Source organism: Filobasidium floriforme (genome assembly GCF_021052385.1).
Source record: "Filobasidium floriforme strain CBS 6241 chromosome Unknown HD553scaffold_9, whole genome shotgun sequence".
Lineage (NCBI taxonomy): Eukaryota > Fungi > Basidiomycota > Tremellomycetes > Filobasidiales > Filobasidiaceae > Filobasidium > Filobasidium floriforme.
In genome coordinates, this window is record NW_025763630.1 from 434,950 (window position 1) to 450,058 (window position 15,109).

At 51.8% G+C, this 15,109-nt stretch overlaps 5 protein-coding genes across 5 annotated transcripts; 3 read left to right on the plus strand and 2 right to left on the minus strand.

The window, feature by feature from the left end:
• Positions 1–1,417, plus strand: HD553DRAFT_224573 (uncharacterized protein). The gene is made up of 4 exons (XM_046177263.1): positions 1–419; positions 513–952; positions 1,016–1,123; positions 1,183–1,417. Exons 1-4 carry the CDS (start codon positions 129–131, stop codon positions 1,340–1,342), a joined length of 999 nt encoding a protein of 332 aa, XP_046037123.1. The 5' UTR covers positions 1–128; the 3' UTR covers positions 1,343–1,417.
• A 93-nt stretch (positions 1,418–1,510) lies between these two features.
• HD553DRAFT_310187 (putative ATP-dependent rRNA helicase) lies at positions 1,511–4,589 on the plus strand. Its single transcript, XM_046179817.1, has 7 exons — positions 1,511–1,696; positions 1,757–2,737; positions 2,813–2,957; positions 3,026–3,338; positions 3,406–3,584; positions 3,647–3,886; positions 3,963–4,589. The coding sequence occupies exons 1-7, from the start codon at positions 1,626–1,628 to the stop codon at positions 4,455–4,457; spliced, it is 2,424 nt and encodes an 807-aa protein (XP_046037124.1). The 5' UTR covers positions 1,511–1,625; the 3' UTR covers positions 4,458–4,589.
• A 101-nt stretch (positions 4,590–4,690) lies between these two features.
• On the plus strand, positions 4,691–6,763 carry HD553DRAFT_224635 (mitochondrial carrier domain-containing protein). The gene is made up of 11 exons (XM_046177264.1): positions 4,691–4,950; positions 5,027–5,184; positions 5,259–5,270; positions 5,328–5,463; positions 5,527–5,708; positions 5,788–5,910; positions 5,986–5,999; positions 6,069–6,081; positions 6,146–6,376; positions 6,452–6,475; positions 6,541–6,763. Exons 1-11 carry the CDS (start codon positions 4,809–4,811, stop codon positions 6,577–6,579), a joined length of 1,074 nt encoding a protein of 357 aa, XP_046037125.1. The 5' UTR covers positions 4,691–4,808; the 3' UTR covers positions 6,580–6,763.
• A 157-nt stretch (positions 6,764–6,920) lies between these two features.
• HD553DRAFT_224703 (uncharacterized protein) lies at positions 6,921–8,655 on the minus strand. The gene is made up of 7 exons (XM_046177265.1): positions 8,538–8,655; positions 8,416–8,480; positions 8,232–8,345; positions 7,544–8,178; positions 7,384–7,479; positions 7,245–7,313; positions 6,921–7,171 (listed from the first exon to the last, which is right to left on the minus strand). Exons 2-7 carry the CDS (start codon positions 8,437–8,439, stop codon positions 7,063–7,065), a joined length of 1,047 nt encoding a protein of 348 aa, XP_046037126.1. The 5' UTR covers positions 8,440–8,480; positions 8,538–8,655; the 3' UTR covers positions 6,921–7,062.
• Positions 8,656–12,359: 3,704 nt separating this feature from the next.
• On the minus strand, positions 12,360–14,452 carry HD553DRAFT_370269 (uncharacterized protein; the record flags this gene model as incomplete). Its single annotated transcript, XM_046184167.1, has 6 exons — positions 12,360–12,896; positions 12,974–13,161; positions 13,227–13,433; positions 13,487–13,786; positions 14,027–14,153; positions 14,371–14,452. 6 exons carry the CDS (start codon positions 14,450–14,452, stop codon positions 12,829–12,831), a joined length of 972 nt encoding a protein of 323 aa, XP_046037127.1. The 3' UTR covers positions 12,360–12,828.
• Between the last annotated feature and the right edge of the window lie 657 nt (positions 14,453–15,109).

The window sequence follows — 15,109 nt, forward strand, 5'->3', positions numbered from 1 at the left end:
TCTACATCATAATCTCACCTTGATACCTCCTACCCGTACCGGCTACCTCCTCTCCATAAAACACCACGAAATCCTCTCGGTACCATCACCTACATTCATTTGAACACGCTCATTCACGACACCGTAACATGAATACGCCTCTCCAAATCAAGACCGCCAATATGCCACCTAATCAAAAGCTGGCATACGCGACGGCGAAACGTCTCGTCGATCGTCTCAAGCCCAACAGTGACCAAGATGCCGATAAGGAGAACATCTTCACGGACTCGGATAGGGGCCGAGACAACGAGAATCCGGAGAGACGAGATGCCAATCCGTTGACGCGACGAAAGGAGCCCCCTATCCTTGATATGGACAGCCCTTTCGTCACCGTAGCCGATGGCAAGCGACCCGGACCGATGCGTGCATCTGCCGACACCGTAAGCACACTGCTTTGATCCTTCCCTTCTTCTCGTAGAAAGGGTCAACATGCTACGCTTACCACGAACCACATCTGAAATCGATGCTTGCAGCCGATTGAAGCGAAACCAGATTCCACCCTCCCCGCCCTCGACGCTGAAGTCCCGATCGACCGCCCTGTACCCGAGTGCAGGCGACAGCTCGATCAAGAGGTTCGCAGGCCTATGCCGAACGAACTCCACGTGACCTTTGCGACATACATCACGTACCCGGAGGTGCCGCCTTTGCTCGATAATCGTTCGGTTGTTTCCGACGCCGCCGGGACCATGGACACCGCTGACGCCGCAGTTGTTGCGACCGGACCGGCCGCTCTGCCCCCGAAGCCCGTGGTCACCCCTTACAATCAAGATACGTTCGAGCAGGCTATAGCCATCTTCCTTCATCCACGAATCCCCAACTGGACGGGCGCGAGGAAATGGCTCGATGAGATCCTTCCGGCTACATTGGTCGGTTACATGAAGGGTACGGGGCCGACCCAGAAAAAACTTTACAAGTAAGTTCAAGAAAAGAGCGTCCCAGCGTACTATAAGCTCATGGGCATCGGCTGTTGAATTAGCTACATCGTCAATCTGAGGCAACGTCAAGCCTACCGCGAGCTGCACGCCGGCAAACCGACATTGGCTTTATTTTATTACCTCAAGAACTCTTATCCCTACTTCTACAGGTAAGTTGAGCTTTGCACTGTCGTTTGTTAAAATGATCTAAAGAACATCCCTTATGCAGTCACAACCAGCAGCAGCGAATGACTGCGGCTGACCGAGAGCAGATGGATGCTGACGTGACGCGGGAATTGAACGAGTTGGGAAGCAAGCCATTGAGACGTGCTCGTCTGCCTCGCACGTATACGCTCGGTAGTTTACCTCAGAAGATGGGCCGCTTGTAGTTAGAGAGACAAGCACCACGCCTGCGATGTCAGATGTCCGTAATAACCGTCACCGATTCAAGATTACATGTCGACTTTTTTTGCTTCCGCTCGAAGCATCGAGCTTTCAAAGTTTGACCGCGACTTGAGTGTACATGTTGCGTCCTGTTCATCGACCACCATGGACTACCGGACTATACGGACGACCCTGTTTTTATGGTTCAGCCTGCGATAGTTCAAATTGTTACACTTAGGAAACAAGAATCTTACAGCAACCGATCGACGGGCCCTAGGTTTTCGCAGGATGAAGCAGGCTGCAACCCCGGCGTTCGCCGGCAAGTGGGCGACTATGAACCCGGCTCTCACCCCTTGGGTGTACGTAGTGTTTGTGAACACTTGGAAACTTTCCCACTGACGGCATGTGCCTCTGCATAGTCTGGATACTATCCACCATACTTTCAACTTTGAATCTCTTACGCCGATTCAAGCCTCCCTCATCCCGCTCGCCATCACTAAAAACAAGGACTTTCTCATCGAGGCCATCACCGGTTCGGGCAAGACGCTTTCATACGTTGTGCCTATCCTGGAAAGGCTCATCAAGAGAGAATCTGCTCTGGCCTTGGAAAGAAGCAGCTCAACAGAGTCTAGCGGAGGCGGTCTGCGCAAGGGATTGAAGAAGAATGAGGTTTTTGCCATGGTGATCGTGCCTACGCGAGAACTCGCGGTTCAGGTCTGGGAGGTCTTTGAGATTTTTTTCGAGGCTCTTCGAAAAGCTGCCGTCGCAGAGATGAAGGATACGACCTCCAAATTCGAAGGAGACGGACCCGAAGAGCCTCTGGCCGGTGAAGCGGAGCAACAAACGATCATCGAGGCCACCTATCCTTCGCCTCTCCTGCTCGTTTCCGGTCAATCACAGTCTCGATCTACTACGACAAATCCTCCTCCAGCTCCCATCATCATCTCTACGCCAGGACGTCTGGCATCTTACATGACCAGTATGACGTCTTCCAGCAGCAGTGCATCGACATCCGCTTATGCTCGAGCCAGGAGGGCACTGTCTCTGGACCAGTTCGAGGTCCTCACGTTGGACGAGGCGGACGGTCTGCTCTCTAGTAAAGACCACCTGAAGAACCTCGAGGTCATCTGGAAGGCTCTTCCTCGTCAACGCAGGAATTGGTTGTTCAGTGCGACGATGATGGACCTGCTGTCTGAGCGGAACGCAAACGGACAAGTCGGACTAGGTGCTCTCGGAGGTGGAGCAGGGCTCGAGTTGGCGGGGTTGCGAAACCTCACTCGGGTTGTCGTGAGGGTGGAAGCCAAAACCAAGAAGCGCAAAGCTGGCGAGGGAGAAGAGGAAGATGAGGAGACGTCGAGAAAGAAGGGGAACAAGAAGGAGGAGCGTAGGACACCACTGATGTGAGTACGATAATGCGTTGGTTAGCCAGAAGGATCGTCTTGACCATCGCCTATATGAAATACGTGATCGAACAGGCTGCAGAACACGTACCTGACCTGCCACCAAGCAGAGAAGACCTTACAACTGATAAGGCTGCTTCTCAAGCAAACCAAGGAGGACGAGTCTGCCAAGTTCATCGTCTACTTCGCCACATGCGCAGCCGTGGACTACTTTTACAATGTGAGTCTCAAGTGATCTCATTTGAGTTATACCACAGAATTGATTCATTGAATGATCTACTCCGCCAGGTTCTTAAACGTCTTCCGGTACTCTCAAATTTTCACCTCTGCTCTCTGCATGGCCACCTGCAACCGAATATCCGTACCAATACCCTCGCCTCATTTACAACCCACCCCTCGTTGCCAACAAGTCCAGCGGTACTACTGTGTACGGATGTTGCGGCTCGAGGTCTCGATCTTCCGGACGTCGACGTTGTCCTTCAATACGATCCACCGAGCGACCCGAAGAGCTTTAGCCACCGTGCGGGACGCACAGCACGGATGGGACGGCGCGGCAAAGCCGTCGTGTTGCTTGCCAAGGGATGTGAAGAGGAATACATCGGTGAGCCTGCCAGCAATTTTCGGATACGTGACTTAGGCAGCATGCTTACACCAAATCTCATTGACAGAGTTTTTGAAGCTTCGAAAAATACCTCTCACGAGGCATCGATACCTCATGGATTCCGACGAAGCTACCGAGGCAAACAGCGAAACAAAGACATCTCGAGATACGGTGGATGCGAAAACTTTCGATTTGATGGAGCAGATGCGAGATATTGTTATCAAGGACAGAGCATTGAACGACAAGGTCAGTTGAGATCTAGGAGTAAGCGAAATGCGGTATATCTGAAACATGACCAATTTTTCCAGGCCGCGAAAGCTTTCGTCTCGACGATACGGGCTTATTCCAAGCACGAAGCGTCTTACATCTTTCGCCTCAAAGCACTGGACATGTTCGGCATGGGAATCAGTTACGGCCTGCTGAGATTGCCAAAAATGCCTGAAGTGAAGGAGTGGCGGGAGCGCGTCAAGAAGCAAAAAGAGACTCAAGAAGCGGATACCGAGGTGCAAGCAACCGGTGGCGTAGATTGGACAGATCGAGAAGTCGATGTGAGTCTTCATCCTGGACTCGTCAGATTTGCCTTTACCATTCGAACTGACATGCTGACCATGGATACTGTCTCAGTGGGACAACTTCGGATACCTCGATAAGGCTCGAGAGGTTCATAGACAACAGGAAATGGCTACCGCAGCCGAAAAGCGCGAGGAGACGAATGCGCAACGGCGGAAAGAAGCGGAACTGAGGCAGGCCAACGCCAAAAAGTTCGAAGCATGGTCACAAAAGGTCGAGCAAAAGGAAAAGAAGCTCCTGCGACGAGAGAAGAAGGACCGCAAGAAAGACTGGGAGGCGAAAGAGGAGAAGCGGTTATTGGAGGAAGGTGGAGGGTTGGCCGGGACACCCCGGGCTGCTCTACATAAGAAGAAGCAAGAACAGAAGCCGACAATCGCATCTCCCGTGGAATTGAAGCCATCCGTAGCATCGGACGGCTCGGAGGACGCGTCTTCCGAAGAAGCAAGTGATCTCGAGGAGGACTATAAGGAGGTCAAGAATGAGCGGACCAAGAGGCACCGGCCAACAGGCGGGATGGTCGGTGGCGGCATGTTTGACGACATGCTGTGACCCTGGAGATCGCCTTGAGCCGCTACATAGCGTGCCTGTATACACTGTATCTAGAATTCGAGAGTTGTATATGTTCTGCCACGTTTGCCGGTCGACCACAGACTGCAAATTTCACAATCATTCGACTTGCTATGATGGTGTGCATCGGGTGGTAGTGTATGACGCGATCTCTAAATTCGCGCATGCTCGGCTTTCGGGCGAGAGACGACAAGCAAGGTGTGCGCCGGAGGTGACCCAACCTTTGCTCTAGAATCGATCGTTTCATACCTTTCATCAGCGGAATCCACCATACTTTGAGCGAGCGCCTCGGCAACTTGCAACTTAGACATCAGATCGTCTCGCCAATTCGACATGTCAACAAGATCGCCCAGCGGGATCGTCCCACAAGGCGTACCAGTCTCATCTCCCAAGCCGGCGATACTACTCCCACAACTGAGCTTGGGAGAGACTTTCCTCTGTGGTGGTCTAGCAGGATGTGCAGCAGTAACAGTCTGTGAGTCGGTCAGCTGGATTATCGTTATTACTGTTGTCGTCTAATATGTGGATTGACACTGTGCTGCTCCGCCCAGCTAACGTCCCCGAGGTGATGAAGACTCGACTGCAATTGCAAGGAGAGCTCATGAAGACCTCGGATGCACCGAAAGTCTACGCCAATGTGTTTGATGTGTTCAAAAAGACGTGGAGGAATGAAGGAATAAGAGGTCTACAGAGAGGTCTCGTTCCAGCCGTGCGTAATTGCAGGCCTAGAGCTGCTATCTTGACCGGCTTGAGCTAATTAGTCTGCGATTTCGCTGCCTTCAGTATGCCTACCAAGTGAGTTCATTCAGCTCGCTACCTGTATGAGAGCATAATCTCATATCCCTCACTTAGGTCTTACTCAACGGATCTCGTCTGGGTTTCTATGAGCCCATTCGACAAAAGCTGAACGTTTTCGCCGGCAACGACCCAAAGGAAGCCGTCTTTTGGAGTGCGGTGTCGGCCGGTTCTATCAGCGGAATGATTGGAGGTCAGTCGCTTGTAGCAGACTGACGCAATTCACCGTACTTAGAGCAAACATCTTGTCATACAGCTACTCTCGGAAACCCTCTCTTTCTGATCAAGGCAAGGATGCAAGCGTACTCTCCCGCCTTGCCGATCGGCACTCAACACGCCTACCGGAATTCGATCCATGCCTTGAGCAGTGTCGTGAAGAATGAAGGATGGATGGGCCTTAGCCGGGGTGTAGGAAGTGCAATGTTGAGAACAGCCATGGTGAGTGAGCGAGCCTATCGATCGCAACTGCGCAGTCTCGAAGCAAGAGCTGACCAGCGTGGCTGACCTCCTTGATCAGGGATCAAGCGTGCAACTCCCTTCCTACAACTATGCCAAATCGAAATTGGTGTCGAATGGCCTCATGAGTGATAGCAGCTACTGGACGTACCTCGTTAGCAGCTCGTTCTCTGGTATCTGTGTGGTAAGCATTATTGCAGGCAGCGATCCGAAACTCTGCCGAGTTTAATTGCTAATCCGTCTGATCGCCTTGCAACAGTGTTTGATGATGCAGTGAGTGCGGGTGGCAAATTGATGGATCAACTCAGCTGAAATCCGAACGTGGACTTGGTAATTCTCAAGGCCTGCCGATACCGTAAGTAGTGAGCCTGCGAGAGACGAAAAGGCACCATCGCTCACCTGTTCCGGATTATATGCAGGCTCTCACGCGGGTCTACAACCGTAAGTATCGGTCTGGGCGTGATTGTGTCAGGCACCTGATCGGCTTCTCGTCATGCCCAGAGCCAACATATACCGATGCCAACGGTCGGATTCGTGGAGCTCTTTACTCGAACCCTTTCGACTGTCTATGGAAGACGCTAAAGACTGAAGGATTTCTTGGATGGTACAAGGGTACCACAGCGCATTTCTTGAGGATCGCACCGCACACTGTATGTGGTTCGAAAGAAAGGGCGAGCGAGCAGATAGCGAAGGCTGACGAGAAACGCTGAACGCTATTCAAACAGGTCATCACATTGGTTGCCAACGAGGTGAGCGTCGAGAGCTCATTCCTGCTGTTCATGAGCTACGATCTGACTTCGACGCTGTTTTGCAGTTGATTTTGGAACAATACAAGTTGTACAAAAGTCGTTAATGGTCTTGTCGAATAATGCCATATCGCATAGAGTTTCGCAAAAGACCAGGCAAGAGATGGCAATCAGGGCGAACTGGATGTGAGAGATACCTACCTTGACAATATCGCGATAGTAGCGATAAATAGCTACAGCTTGAAATGGAGACTCAGTCCAGCCGCGATCTGATGTCGATATCTCATTCAATACTAAGTGATCCATAGACTCGTTGAATTGGGAAACACGACACGAATAAATCTACTTTGATTCAGCAACGAAAAAGACGGGGCGGAAACTCGAAACCGGGACGGAGTTGTTCTTCATTGACTGCTTGCTCGCAACGGAGCGCGGACGGCTCTTCCAGGCATCGATACAGATCGATTGCCGCTTAAACTCCTCAAAAGTCGAATTGCTCGAGGAGTTCGCAATCAGTCGGTGATAAGCCGGGAAGGCCCATGGAAATTTTTCAGTTTGCAGGACTAGGGCTGCGTTTCGGAGATATTGTTCTAGTTTCCGTTGTTATTGTTGCTGCTGCCGGTGTCGATGCAGTCGGGGTTGGACGTCTGAGAAGCGGTATTGGTACTGGTATCGGTGGGGTCGGTAATGGCAGGAATACTATGGTCGACAAGAGAACATGACATCAGGATGAGCAGTGCGGGCGAGCGGGCAACGATACTTTACGACATACCTGGGAGCCACAATGACAACTGAGCTTTCGGAGGAGTCGTCATACCTGCGCTCGTTGCTGTCGATACACAAGATCATCGTGATAATTAATCAAAGCAAGCGAGCGAGCGAGCGAGCGGGAAGAAACACCATCGACAAACCTGAGAGACGCCGGAGCTGCAGAGTTGACGTTGTGAGCGACGTTGTCGCGACCAAAGGTGTCACTTTGATTGAGATTGCTTTGCTTGGTGTTGTGGCTGTGATGGAACGAAGTGGCGATAAGAAACGCAAGCAAGAGGGCCAGATGTAATTGGAACTCACCCCGCGAACATTTCCCGCATGCGAGCACACTCTTCGACCGAAGAGCAGGAGCAACGTCGAAAATCTTCCAATCGGCGCAGATCCGGCTCAAGTGCAGCGAGATTGGTTGGGTGGTACAAGGATTTTCGTCGGATGTAGCGGGACCAGACCACCTGCTCGAGATAGAGATTGAGCTCCACGTTGTCCCGCTCCGGTCTCACATAGCGAGGAAGTTCAGCTTGGATAAAAATCGCCACCATGAGGACGGGTGTTTCCAATACCAATTTCCGGGAAATATGGTCAAAGGTATCCCCATAGGTGAGTCTTTCACCCGCCAAGGTTTGATTGATCCGGAGCAAGTTCTCTTCGATGGTGCAACTTTTGAGACAGCAATTTAAATGAACGTGCCCTCCACCAAGATACTCGCGGACGGCCTCCATTTGTCCCTCGCCGTAAACGCCACCTTGAGCCTCCAGCCATTGTCGATAGAGGCGGATGATATCAGGCGGAGATTGGGAAGGACGATGTTGCGAGGCTCGATGATGAGGGGCACCCGGACCAGGAGAAGGGGAGCGTGAACGACGAGAGGATGTGAGAGCTTGAGAGCGACTTGTACCAGGTGAAGCTGATCGACGAGGAGCTGGCGAGGTAATGTTCTGTGCAAGACACGTCAGTATAACGACTTGATTCGCTAAAGCTGGTTACTCACCCGGCCTTTGGATGTGATGGAAGGCGACTCTCGGTGTTTGTATCCAAAGCTTCCGGGCTTGTATCTCTCGTTGCTCATGGTGTCTTCGATAACAAGCTCTAAGTCCCTGACGTGCTGATGCGAGACGCACGAAACGACTGGTCAGCCTGATAGGATATGTTGGTGCGAGAAGATTCGAACATACCTGATTGTTGGGCTGATGGGACATGGGATTTCCGAAGGAACGCGAGCGAGACAAGATGATAGAAACTGGATTAATTTCGTCAGCTGGAGCTCGATAGGACGTGGTCGCTCACGAGGACGTACTCTGACCTGTGATACCTGATCACTGATCCCTGATCCCTGATGTGATCTGATCTGATCTGCTCTGCTCGAGGGTGACAAGGTGTAGGATCCACGTCGATGATGTACGATCGAGTTTCGATTGGAACGACGTCGACGGTGACCAAGGTTGAGCGAACCGTGGACGTTGACTAGCTTGCTTGTAGCTTGTTGGAATGCTCGCCCGCGGGGATGGCCACAGTAGCGAGGGGTAGGTGGATCGCTTACGGCACGAACGCGCGTCTGACGTAATGGCTGATCATCACCGGTCGATCAATCTCTTGATCTCTTGCTTCTTGATCGCTTGGATCGCTTGCAAGCTTGAGCGTTTCAGCAATCTGCCCGTCTCATCATCGGCTTGTGCAGCGAAACATGAATTAGCTCTGATAACACTCGATAGACTTAAACTCATCTCGCAGCAGAACAAGAGGTTTTGACCGGATCCATCAACATTGGTACCTCCCGTCAACCTTTGTTTGAATGATACGAGCCGATACTGCAGGGGGTTTTCTTCACGTAAGCCGGTCATCAACGCTTGATGCCCGTCCTCTTTGTGTGTCCATCTGGAATAACGTTCTCGTCTGGATTGCTAATTCTCGGCCGGCCTCGTGTCAGTCTGCTTTGGGGCTCTTGCTAAACGGATTCACGACTGATTCTAACTTGAAGCCGCGTTTGATCAGCGATAGGAAGGTAATCTTGTTTGGGGGATTGACCATGTAGAAGATCTCCATTCCGGTGCGAGCTTGAGCCATGAATTTGGAGACAAAAGAACAACATCCCTAGAGATCGTTCCAGCAATATGTTGACGGTTTCTCACAGGTCGGGTGATTCTCTCAATCTTCTGAGACCGAGACGGAGCTTGCGTCCAGTTCCGCCAAAGCCGACCAAGCATCTGGCGATCCGTGACATTGAAGATCCCTGAAAAGACTGCCGCTGAGATATTCCATGGATCCGAAGCGAGACGGGTCAGATCGAAACAGCCTTTGGGGCGGAACCGGTGTAAAACAAAGAGAGGATTCGAGCTTGAGGATCGTCGCTCAAGATCATCGATGATCAGGCCGCGACCAGGCACCGGGCGAGACGAAAAATACTGCAGAGAACGCAGCACAGGCTCATACTGCAGGGCTCTGCTCAATATTTGCGAGTGCAGACATTTCGTCCTGGGCCGGTGCGCGATCCTGGTCTCAGGAAAATGCTGAACAGCAACGGCGGTAACTGTGATCGGTATGTCCTCTAGAATTCTGCTCGACCGATGTACGCATCCTGACAGTCAATCTACTAGCAACACCATCATGGGTGCAATAGCAGTTGTACTTCAATGGTACAACTCATCTTCGAACTGGTGGCCCGTCGCCCACCGGACCGGCGATTCGGGCTGCAACACAAGCGTGCGATAGATGACGCATCTTTTTCCCAGGCGTACAGAAGCGCCGGCTGCTAGTCCGGTTGGCCCGAGCTCGTTTGCGTATCGATGATCTACAATGTACCATACACCACCGGGTCGAGCTCTATCACTCGAGTAAAAGTATGCCTATTCAATCATGTTAGGTGATAGATATCGGCGTGCATATTCCATCGTCCATCCTGCAGTCATGTTCGTATGGGGTGCCTCAACTTGATCTTGTCAAGAGCGGACTGGTTCTAGGGCTCAGACACAAGGTCGATCCAGGTCAAGCTATCGAACACTTGAACATATCATCAGACTTTCGCGCTCTGATGCCCCGGCGAACACTTCCTGCCCAGAAGATCATGCAAATCAGGCCGTCATAATATGTCAGGCAGGCTGCTTCGGATCATGCTCTGCACTCGGAGTAAGAGAATACTACGAGCCAAGATTGACGGCCGTTCTATCATGCCTACTGGCATCGGCAAGACTTCGATGATGGTGATCGTCAAAGATAGTTTTCAGACCCCCGATGACCCGGAAACACGGTCGGTACCCTGCGATACTAGCGGTCGGATGAATACACCTGCAGTCACTGTTCCAAGATCGTCTGCTTATTTCACAGGTGGCCACCGTCAGTCCGTCAACTGTTGACGCGAGTTCAAGCGCAACTACCTCTATCTTGTCGATTACCAAAGGACCTTCAGTCATGCGCCTGCCGCATGCTGACTAACCGAAGATGGTACTCCGATGATCGGCTGGAGCAGTAATGAGCACACTGGTCGATTCAAGTGAACCAAGGCATGCTCGTTACCTCTGTCGCACGGGGAATAGACAGAAAAATTGCGCGAAGCCCACCCTCGCTTAGAAGGCGATTCGATAGGCTCCAACATATTTACGACAAGCTGGAGGATCAAGTCTTGATAATATCACCACCAGACCCAGAGGAGACAGTCAGCCGTACAGCAAGGCGAATCGAGATCAATCGCCGGATGTCGAACAGGCTTGACAAACCACACGCCCACACAGCTCGATAGCACCGGATGGCGCACATGGTGATTTGAGACTTGTCTTCGCGATCTATGGGAGACACTACCTTCGGACGGTGCACTTCTTGTCACACTGTTGTGAGACCCATAGGTCGATGCCTGTTGGGACGGCGATAGACCTTGCGCTCGTGACGGTCTGGGGCGGACTTCGGGTTGTACGCCGAGGCGCGTCGGGCGAACATTGGCGCTTCCTGTTGGTGCGGCATCTCCACGCTCGCGGCTTGGAATCTTTTCACTCAGGTGGCAGGGTGGCCTACAAACCCGACTGCTCTCGTCGTCCCCCTGATTTCGTCTCTCTTCTCCCTCAGCAAGAGCAGCACAAGCATATCAATCCGACCGGAGAAACGCAAACATCAATTCCAGACCTTGACGTACTTGCCCATGAGGACGAAGAAGGGAGTCTAGCCTTCAGAGCGAACGCGGTGAGATCAACACGGCCAAACGGCACGAACGCGTCCAGATCAACATGTGAGTGCCTGTTCCCTTGCAAATGTCTAGAACAGCTACCTTCCGCCGCCGCTTCGCAGTACTGAAATTGATCACATGCGTAAGTCTCCCTTCTACGTACTGTCACCGCATCGTACGTATGCTGATTTAGATCTCCTGCTCGTTAGATCCAGGCCAGACGGACTATCTCGAAGCTTTCAGCAGGGCCTGTTCACGATCATCAAGATCATCGAAGGGAGTCTTCCGCCATGATCGTGGACAGGTTATACATTTCCGGCCGACAGCACAAACGCGTCCCTTCCAGCGGCTTGCCACCGTTGTCACCCCAGCGCGGCTGTCCGGTATCAAGAACGGAGATACGAGCGTACAGAGGAGACCGTGGTCGTGAGTTGTTCATCACATACCTCGCTTTCGTAATCGATTCTCAATCCATACTATCTCGACCCTTCTGTCTGTAGGATTCGACCTCACCTCCGAGTCAACTCTGTCTGTCGGGGGTAAGTCTAGTCACCGACGATCATTCTCAAGGTCACAATCGAGCTGACCAATATCGGTCTTTCCGTCTACAGGAGGCAGAGTCGAGACTGTTGGCGTACCTGCGTACCACATGCGGAAGCTTGCTAATGATCCGTACTGCTGCCGCACGCCGAGCCGACGCCAAGTTGTAGGCTCCTCCGCTGTAGGCTCGTGGATTCTGGTCGTCTTTTCGCTTGCGTGTCGTGCCACCGATGTGTAGTCCCGCTGGACGATTGCATCTACCCCCTTCTCCTCGCTTGAATCGTCACGTAAGCACCCATTGACCCGAGATGTCCTAGAACGGTTGACTTCCGCTTTACAGTTACTGACTACTCCAGCCGCAGCCGTGAGTATCCAATTTGCTTCTCTCCAGACATGCTCCTGCGCTGACGATGCTGTCTCGTCCCATCTCGAACGGCGACGGCGGACCTCGTTCTCTGTCCCGAGGTCCGTGCGTCCGCTGTGCTATTTTCCAGCTCCACCCGTCTGTCCTTGTTTAAGAGCAGCGAGGACGCCAGGGATGTTCGTTAGCATCCCTAGATCGCCAAAAGTTGGTTAGTACTCAATACGCCCTGTCATTATCGTTTCATGCGCTTCGTGTCGATGATACCGATTGTACTGCAAATTCCGCTATATCGAATAACATTGCTTGTTTTACGCTACGCGTTCTATTCTTGATTTTCCGATCTCGCCTGCTCATCATTCTTTACTCGATGATCGCCGGCAGCGAGCTCAGTGAACATTTCCACTTAGAAGTCGCTCTTATCCATTCCGCTGTCACACTTCCAGCTGTATCCCATCTTGCTCGCGGTCCGTTGTCGGTTTCGTCTGCGCGATATACTAGGGCTAACATCTTACTGTACATGTCGGGTCGATAAAGTCACGATGAGTTGCCGCGTTCGGAGGTGTTACTCTTTGCTTGAACAGAGTGTTGATGGTCTCGGTCACCTGTCTGTCGGATGCATCAAGCGCCATAATCATTTTAGCATCGATGTAAACAACAGAAAAGGAGAAAGAAGAGTTACCCGTCATATCCCGCGATCGCTTTTCCGGAGAAGGCTTCTCTGCAGGTGGACTGTCACTGCGCTTTCGTTTTCCACTGCCCGAAGCTTCACCAGGCCTAGCTTTGGGGGCAGAGAGCCTGGTACATGCGGCTTCCATCTGTCTGAAGATGCCGTGCATGATTTTCTGACAGTACTGTTGTTGAGCGTCGCTGTTATAGATAGAGTCGATGAGCTACTTCCATTGAACTCGATGCAGGGAAGAGCTGAGTTATACCTAGGCGTCGTATACATAGCGTCACCAGCACGGCGCTGAAGATTTTGACGTCCCATGCTGCGGAAAACGTATGCGGCGAGAATAGGGTAGTTCCTCAGGATATCCTTGTGGACGACTTGCTTAGGACGCGGGACAAAACTCTCGAAGAAATTTTCCTCCAGTGTCCGCCGCCCTTGATCCTCAGTCTTGACTGTGCTGGCACCCCATCTGCTGTATGACATCAGTACATGCACCACCTAGACCGCGGATCGGTAACATACCTGTTTACGTCTATACGTAACATTGCCTCTTGATCAACCCACTCTTCACCGGTTGGCTTCCCGCTGTATGATTGGGGTGGGGCGGGATCCATCTCGTAAAGCTCGACTCGATTCTTGATCACCATCTGCTGAGCATCCAGCAGATGCTTCGCAAAAGCATCGGAACGGACGCGGAAAAGATGAAGTGCATCCTTTAAGGATTTTGATGCGTCGTCTTCGGCTGGACCTTTCGATGCTCCTTCTGACTTCTCGGCTTCGGCTGGATCTTTCAATAAATGCTCTGACTTCTTCTCGGTGTCGCTGAGTATCCACGTTTTGAATTTCTTTTACTCTTGCTGTAGATCGGTTTCAGCGACTCTCTCTGATTCCTCTTTCTTGGTTTCGTATCGTTTTAGGTTGGGAAGGAACATCTTCACACAAGACATACCCCGATGCAGCCTGGCTGCCGCTGTTGTCGTTCTCAATCTCGTGATCTTCATTCTTGGTCGAGTCGGGCTCGCTGGTGGTGGTGGTGGTGCTGCTGCTGCTGTCGTGACTTACCTGATCGGAGCAGGGATCGGAGGGCGAAGGAGACCGTCGACGGGGCGGAGTCGGAGAACTACGGTCACCACGCCGAGGACGGGAAGTATTAGATCGACGTCGATAAGGAGAGCGATGACGACGATGACTAGAGGGGGTATATGAGCGACGTCAAGCCATGATGATGCGAGTTGTTCTGGGTAATCAGCTCATCACAATATGTTTGTACGATGGGCCGGCTCCGTCTTACAGCGCCGATCGCCTTCCTACGGTCGTATTCTGTACGGATAATGCGGGATAAGTTCGAAAGAATAGAGGCGGAAAGTACTTTCAAATGACAGTGCAGCTAATTTCCAAATGCTCACCTGCAGTGATCCGGCTTGAACGTTCCCTTTCCAGATATTCCTTGTGACCCCATTCCTTCTCGCCCGTAGATCTGCCCTCCATCGTGTCTCTAGGTGAACCGCAGAGCGTGGTTCTCCCTGAGTCGGTATACTGATTCAGCTGTGCGTTTCCTCTTCAAATCTGAGTGTTTGTATCGGATTTCGAGGGTCTCGTTGACATCCAGATGAAGGTATGCACGTTATACAGATCGCAGATGTTCTCAAGATTTCGAGTGTACCACCTTCAATCGTTCAAAGGCCAAAGGACCAGCGACGCCCACATTGTAAACAAAACAGTGGTATGACGCAATTCAACGCTTACGTAACGGATAACGGATCGATTGCGTCATGATCCGGTGGTGAATTCGGTCTACAGGCAGTAAAACGATGATGATACGGCTGGCAACTGGCAGAAGGTCGGTATGCGTTGCGAGAATTGCGAGCCTATCACTACGATGTCTACAATCTGCGGTATGTAATCATGTTGCATGTTGCATGTCGACATGGAGAGAGCACAGCGTACAGTAAAGGATACAATGGAGATGATACGCGGGTCATACGATAGATGAGCAGCAAGGCGACTCGGTCGCAAAAGGGAACACTGACGACCGGGGTGACGTGATGTCGACGACGTTGTCAACGTCACCCGGTAGCGATGGAGCGAGAGAAGGTAGAAAGTCAGCAAGCTGCAATCGCAGGATGAATCGAGAATGACTTACGC

What these genes read in the sequence shown, in the direction of transcription:
- HD553DRAFT_224573 (XM_046177263.1), top strand. Translation starts at nt 129, where the DNA reads ATGAATACGCCTCTCCAAATCAAGACCGCCAATATGCCACCTAATCAA. An exon ending in TGCGTGCATCTGCCGACACC is followed by an intron (nt 420 to 512) that starts GTAAGCACACTG and finishes CGATGCTTGCAG; the next exon opens with CCGATTGAAGCGAAACCAGA. An exon ending in TCTTATCCCTACTTCTACAG is followed by an intron (nt 1,124 to 1,182) that starts GTAAGTTGAGCT and finishes TCCCTTATGCAG; the next exon opens with TCACAACCAGCAGCAGCGAA.
- HD553DRAFT_310187 (XM_046179817.1), top strand. Translation starts at nt 1,626, where the DNA reads ATGAAGCAGGCTGCAACCCCGGCGTTCGCCGGCAAGTGGGCGACTATG. An exon ending in GAGCGTAGGACACCACTGAT is followed by an intron (nt 2,738 to 2,812) that starts GTGAGTACGATA and finishes GTGATCGAACAG; the next exon opens with GCTGCAGAACACGTACCTGA. An exon ending in ACAGAGCATTGAACGACAAG is followed by an intron (nt 3,585 to 3,646) that starts GTCAGTTGAGAT and finishes CAATTTTTCCAG; the next exon opens with GCCGCGAAAGCTTTCGTCTC.
- HD553DRAFT_224635 (XM_046177264.1), top strand. Translation starts at nt 4,809, where the DNA reads ATGTCAACAAGATCGCCCAGCGGGATCGTCCCACAAGGCGTACCAGTC. An exon ending in TATCAGCGGAATGATTGGAG is followed by an intron (nt 5,464 to 5,526) that starts GTCAGTCGCTTG and finishes CTTGTCATACAG; the next exon opens with CTACTCTCGGAAACCCTCTC. An exon ending in TGAGGATCGCACCGCACACT is followed by an intron (nt 6,377 to 6,451) that starts GTATGTGGTTCG and finishes CTATTCAAACAG; the next exon opens with GTCATCACATTGGTTGCCAA.
- HD553DRAFT_224703 (XM_046177265.1), bottom strand. Translation starts at nt 8,439, where the DNA reads ATGTCCCATCAGCCCAACAATCAG. An exon ending in CCCATCAGCCCAACAATCAG is followed by an intron (nt 8,346 to 8,415) that starts GTATGTTCGAAT and finishes GTCTCGCATCAG; the next exon opens with CACGTCAGGGACTTAGAGCT. An exon ending in GCAGCTCCGGCGTCTCTCAG is followed by an intron (nt 7,314 to 7,383) that starts GTTTGTCGATGG and finishes CACGATGATCTT; the next exon opens with GTGTATCGACAGCAACGAGC.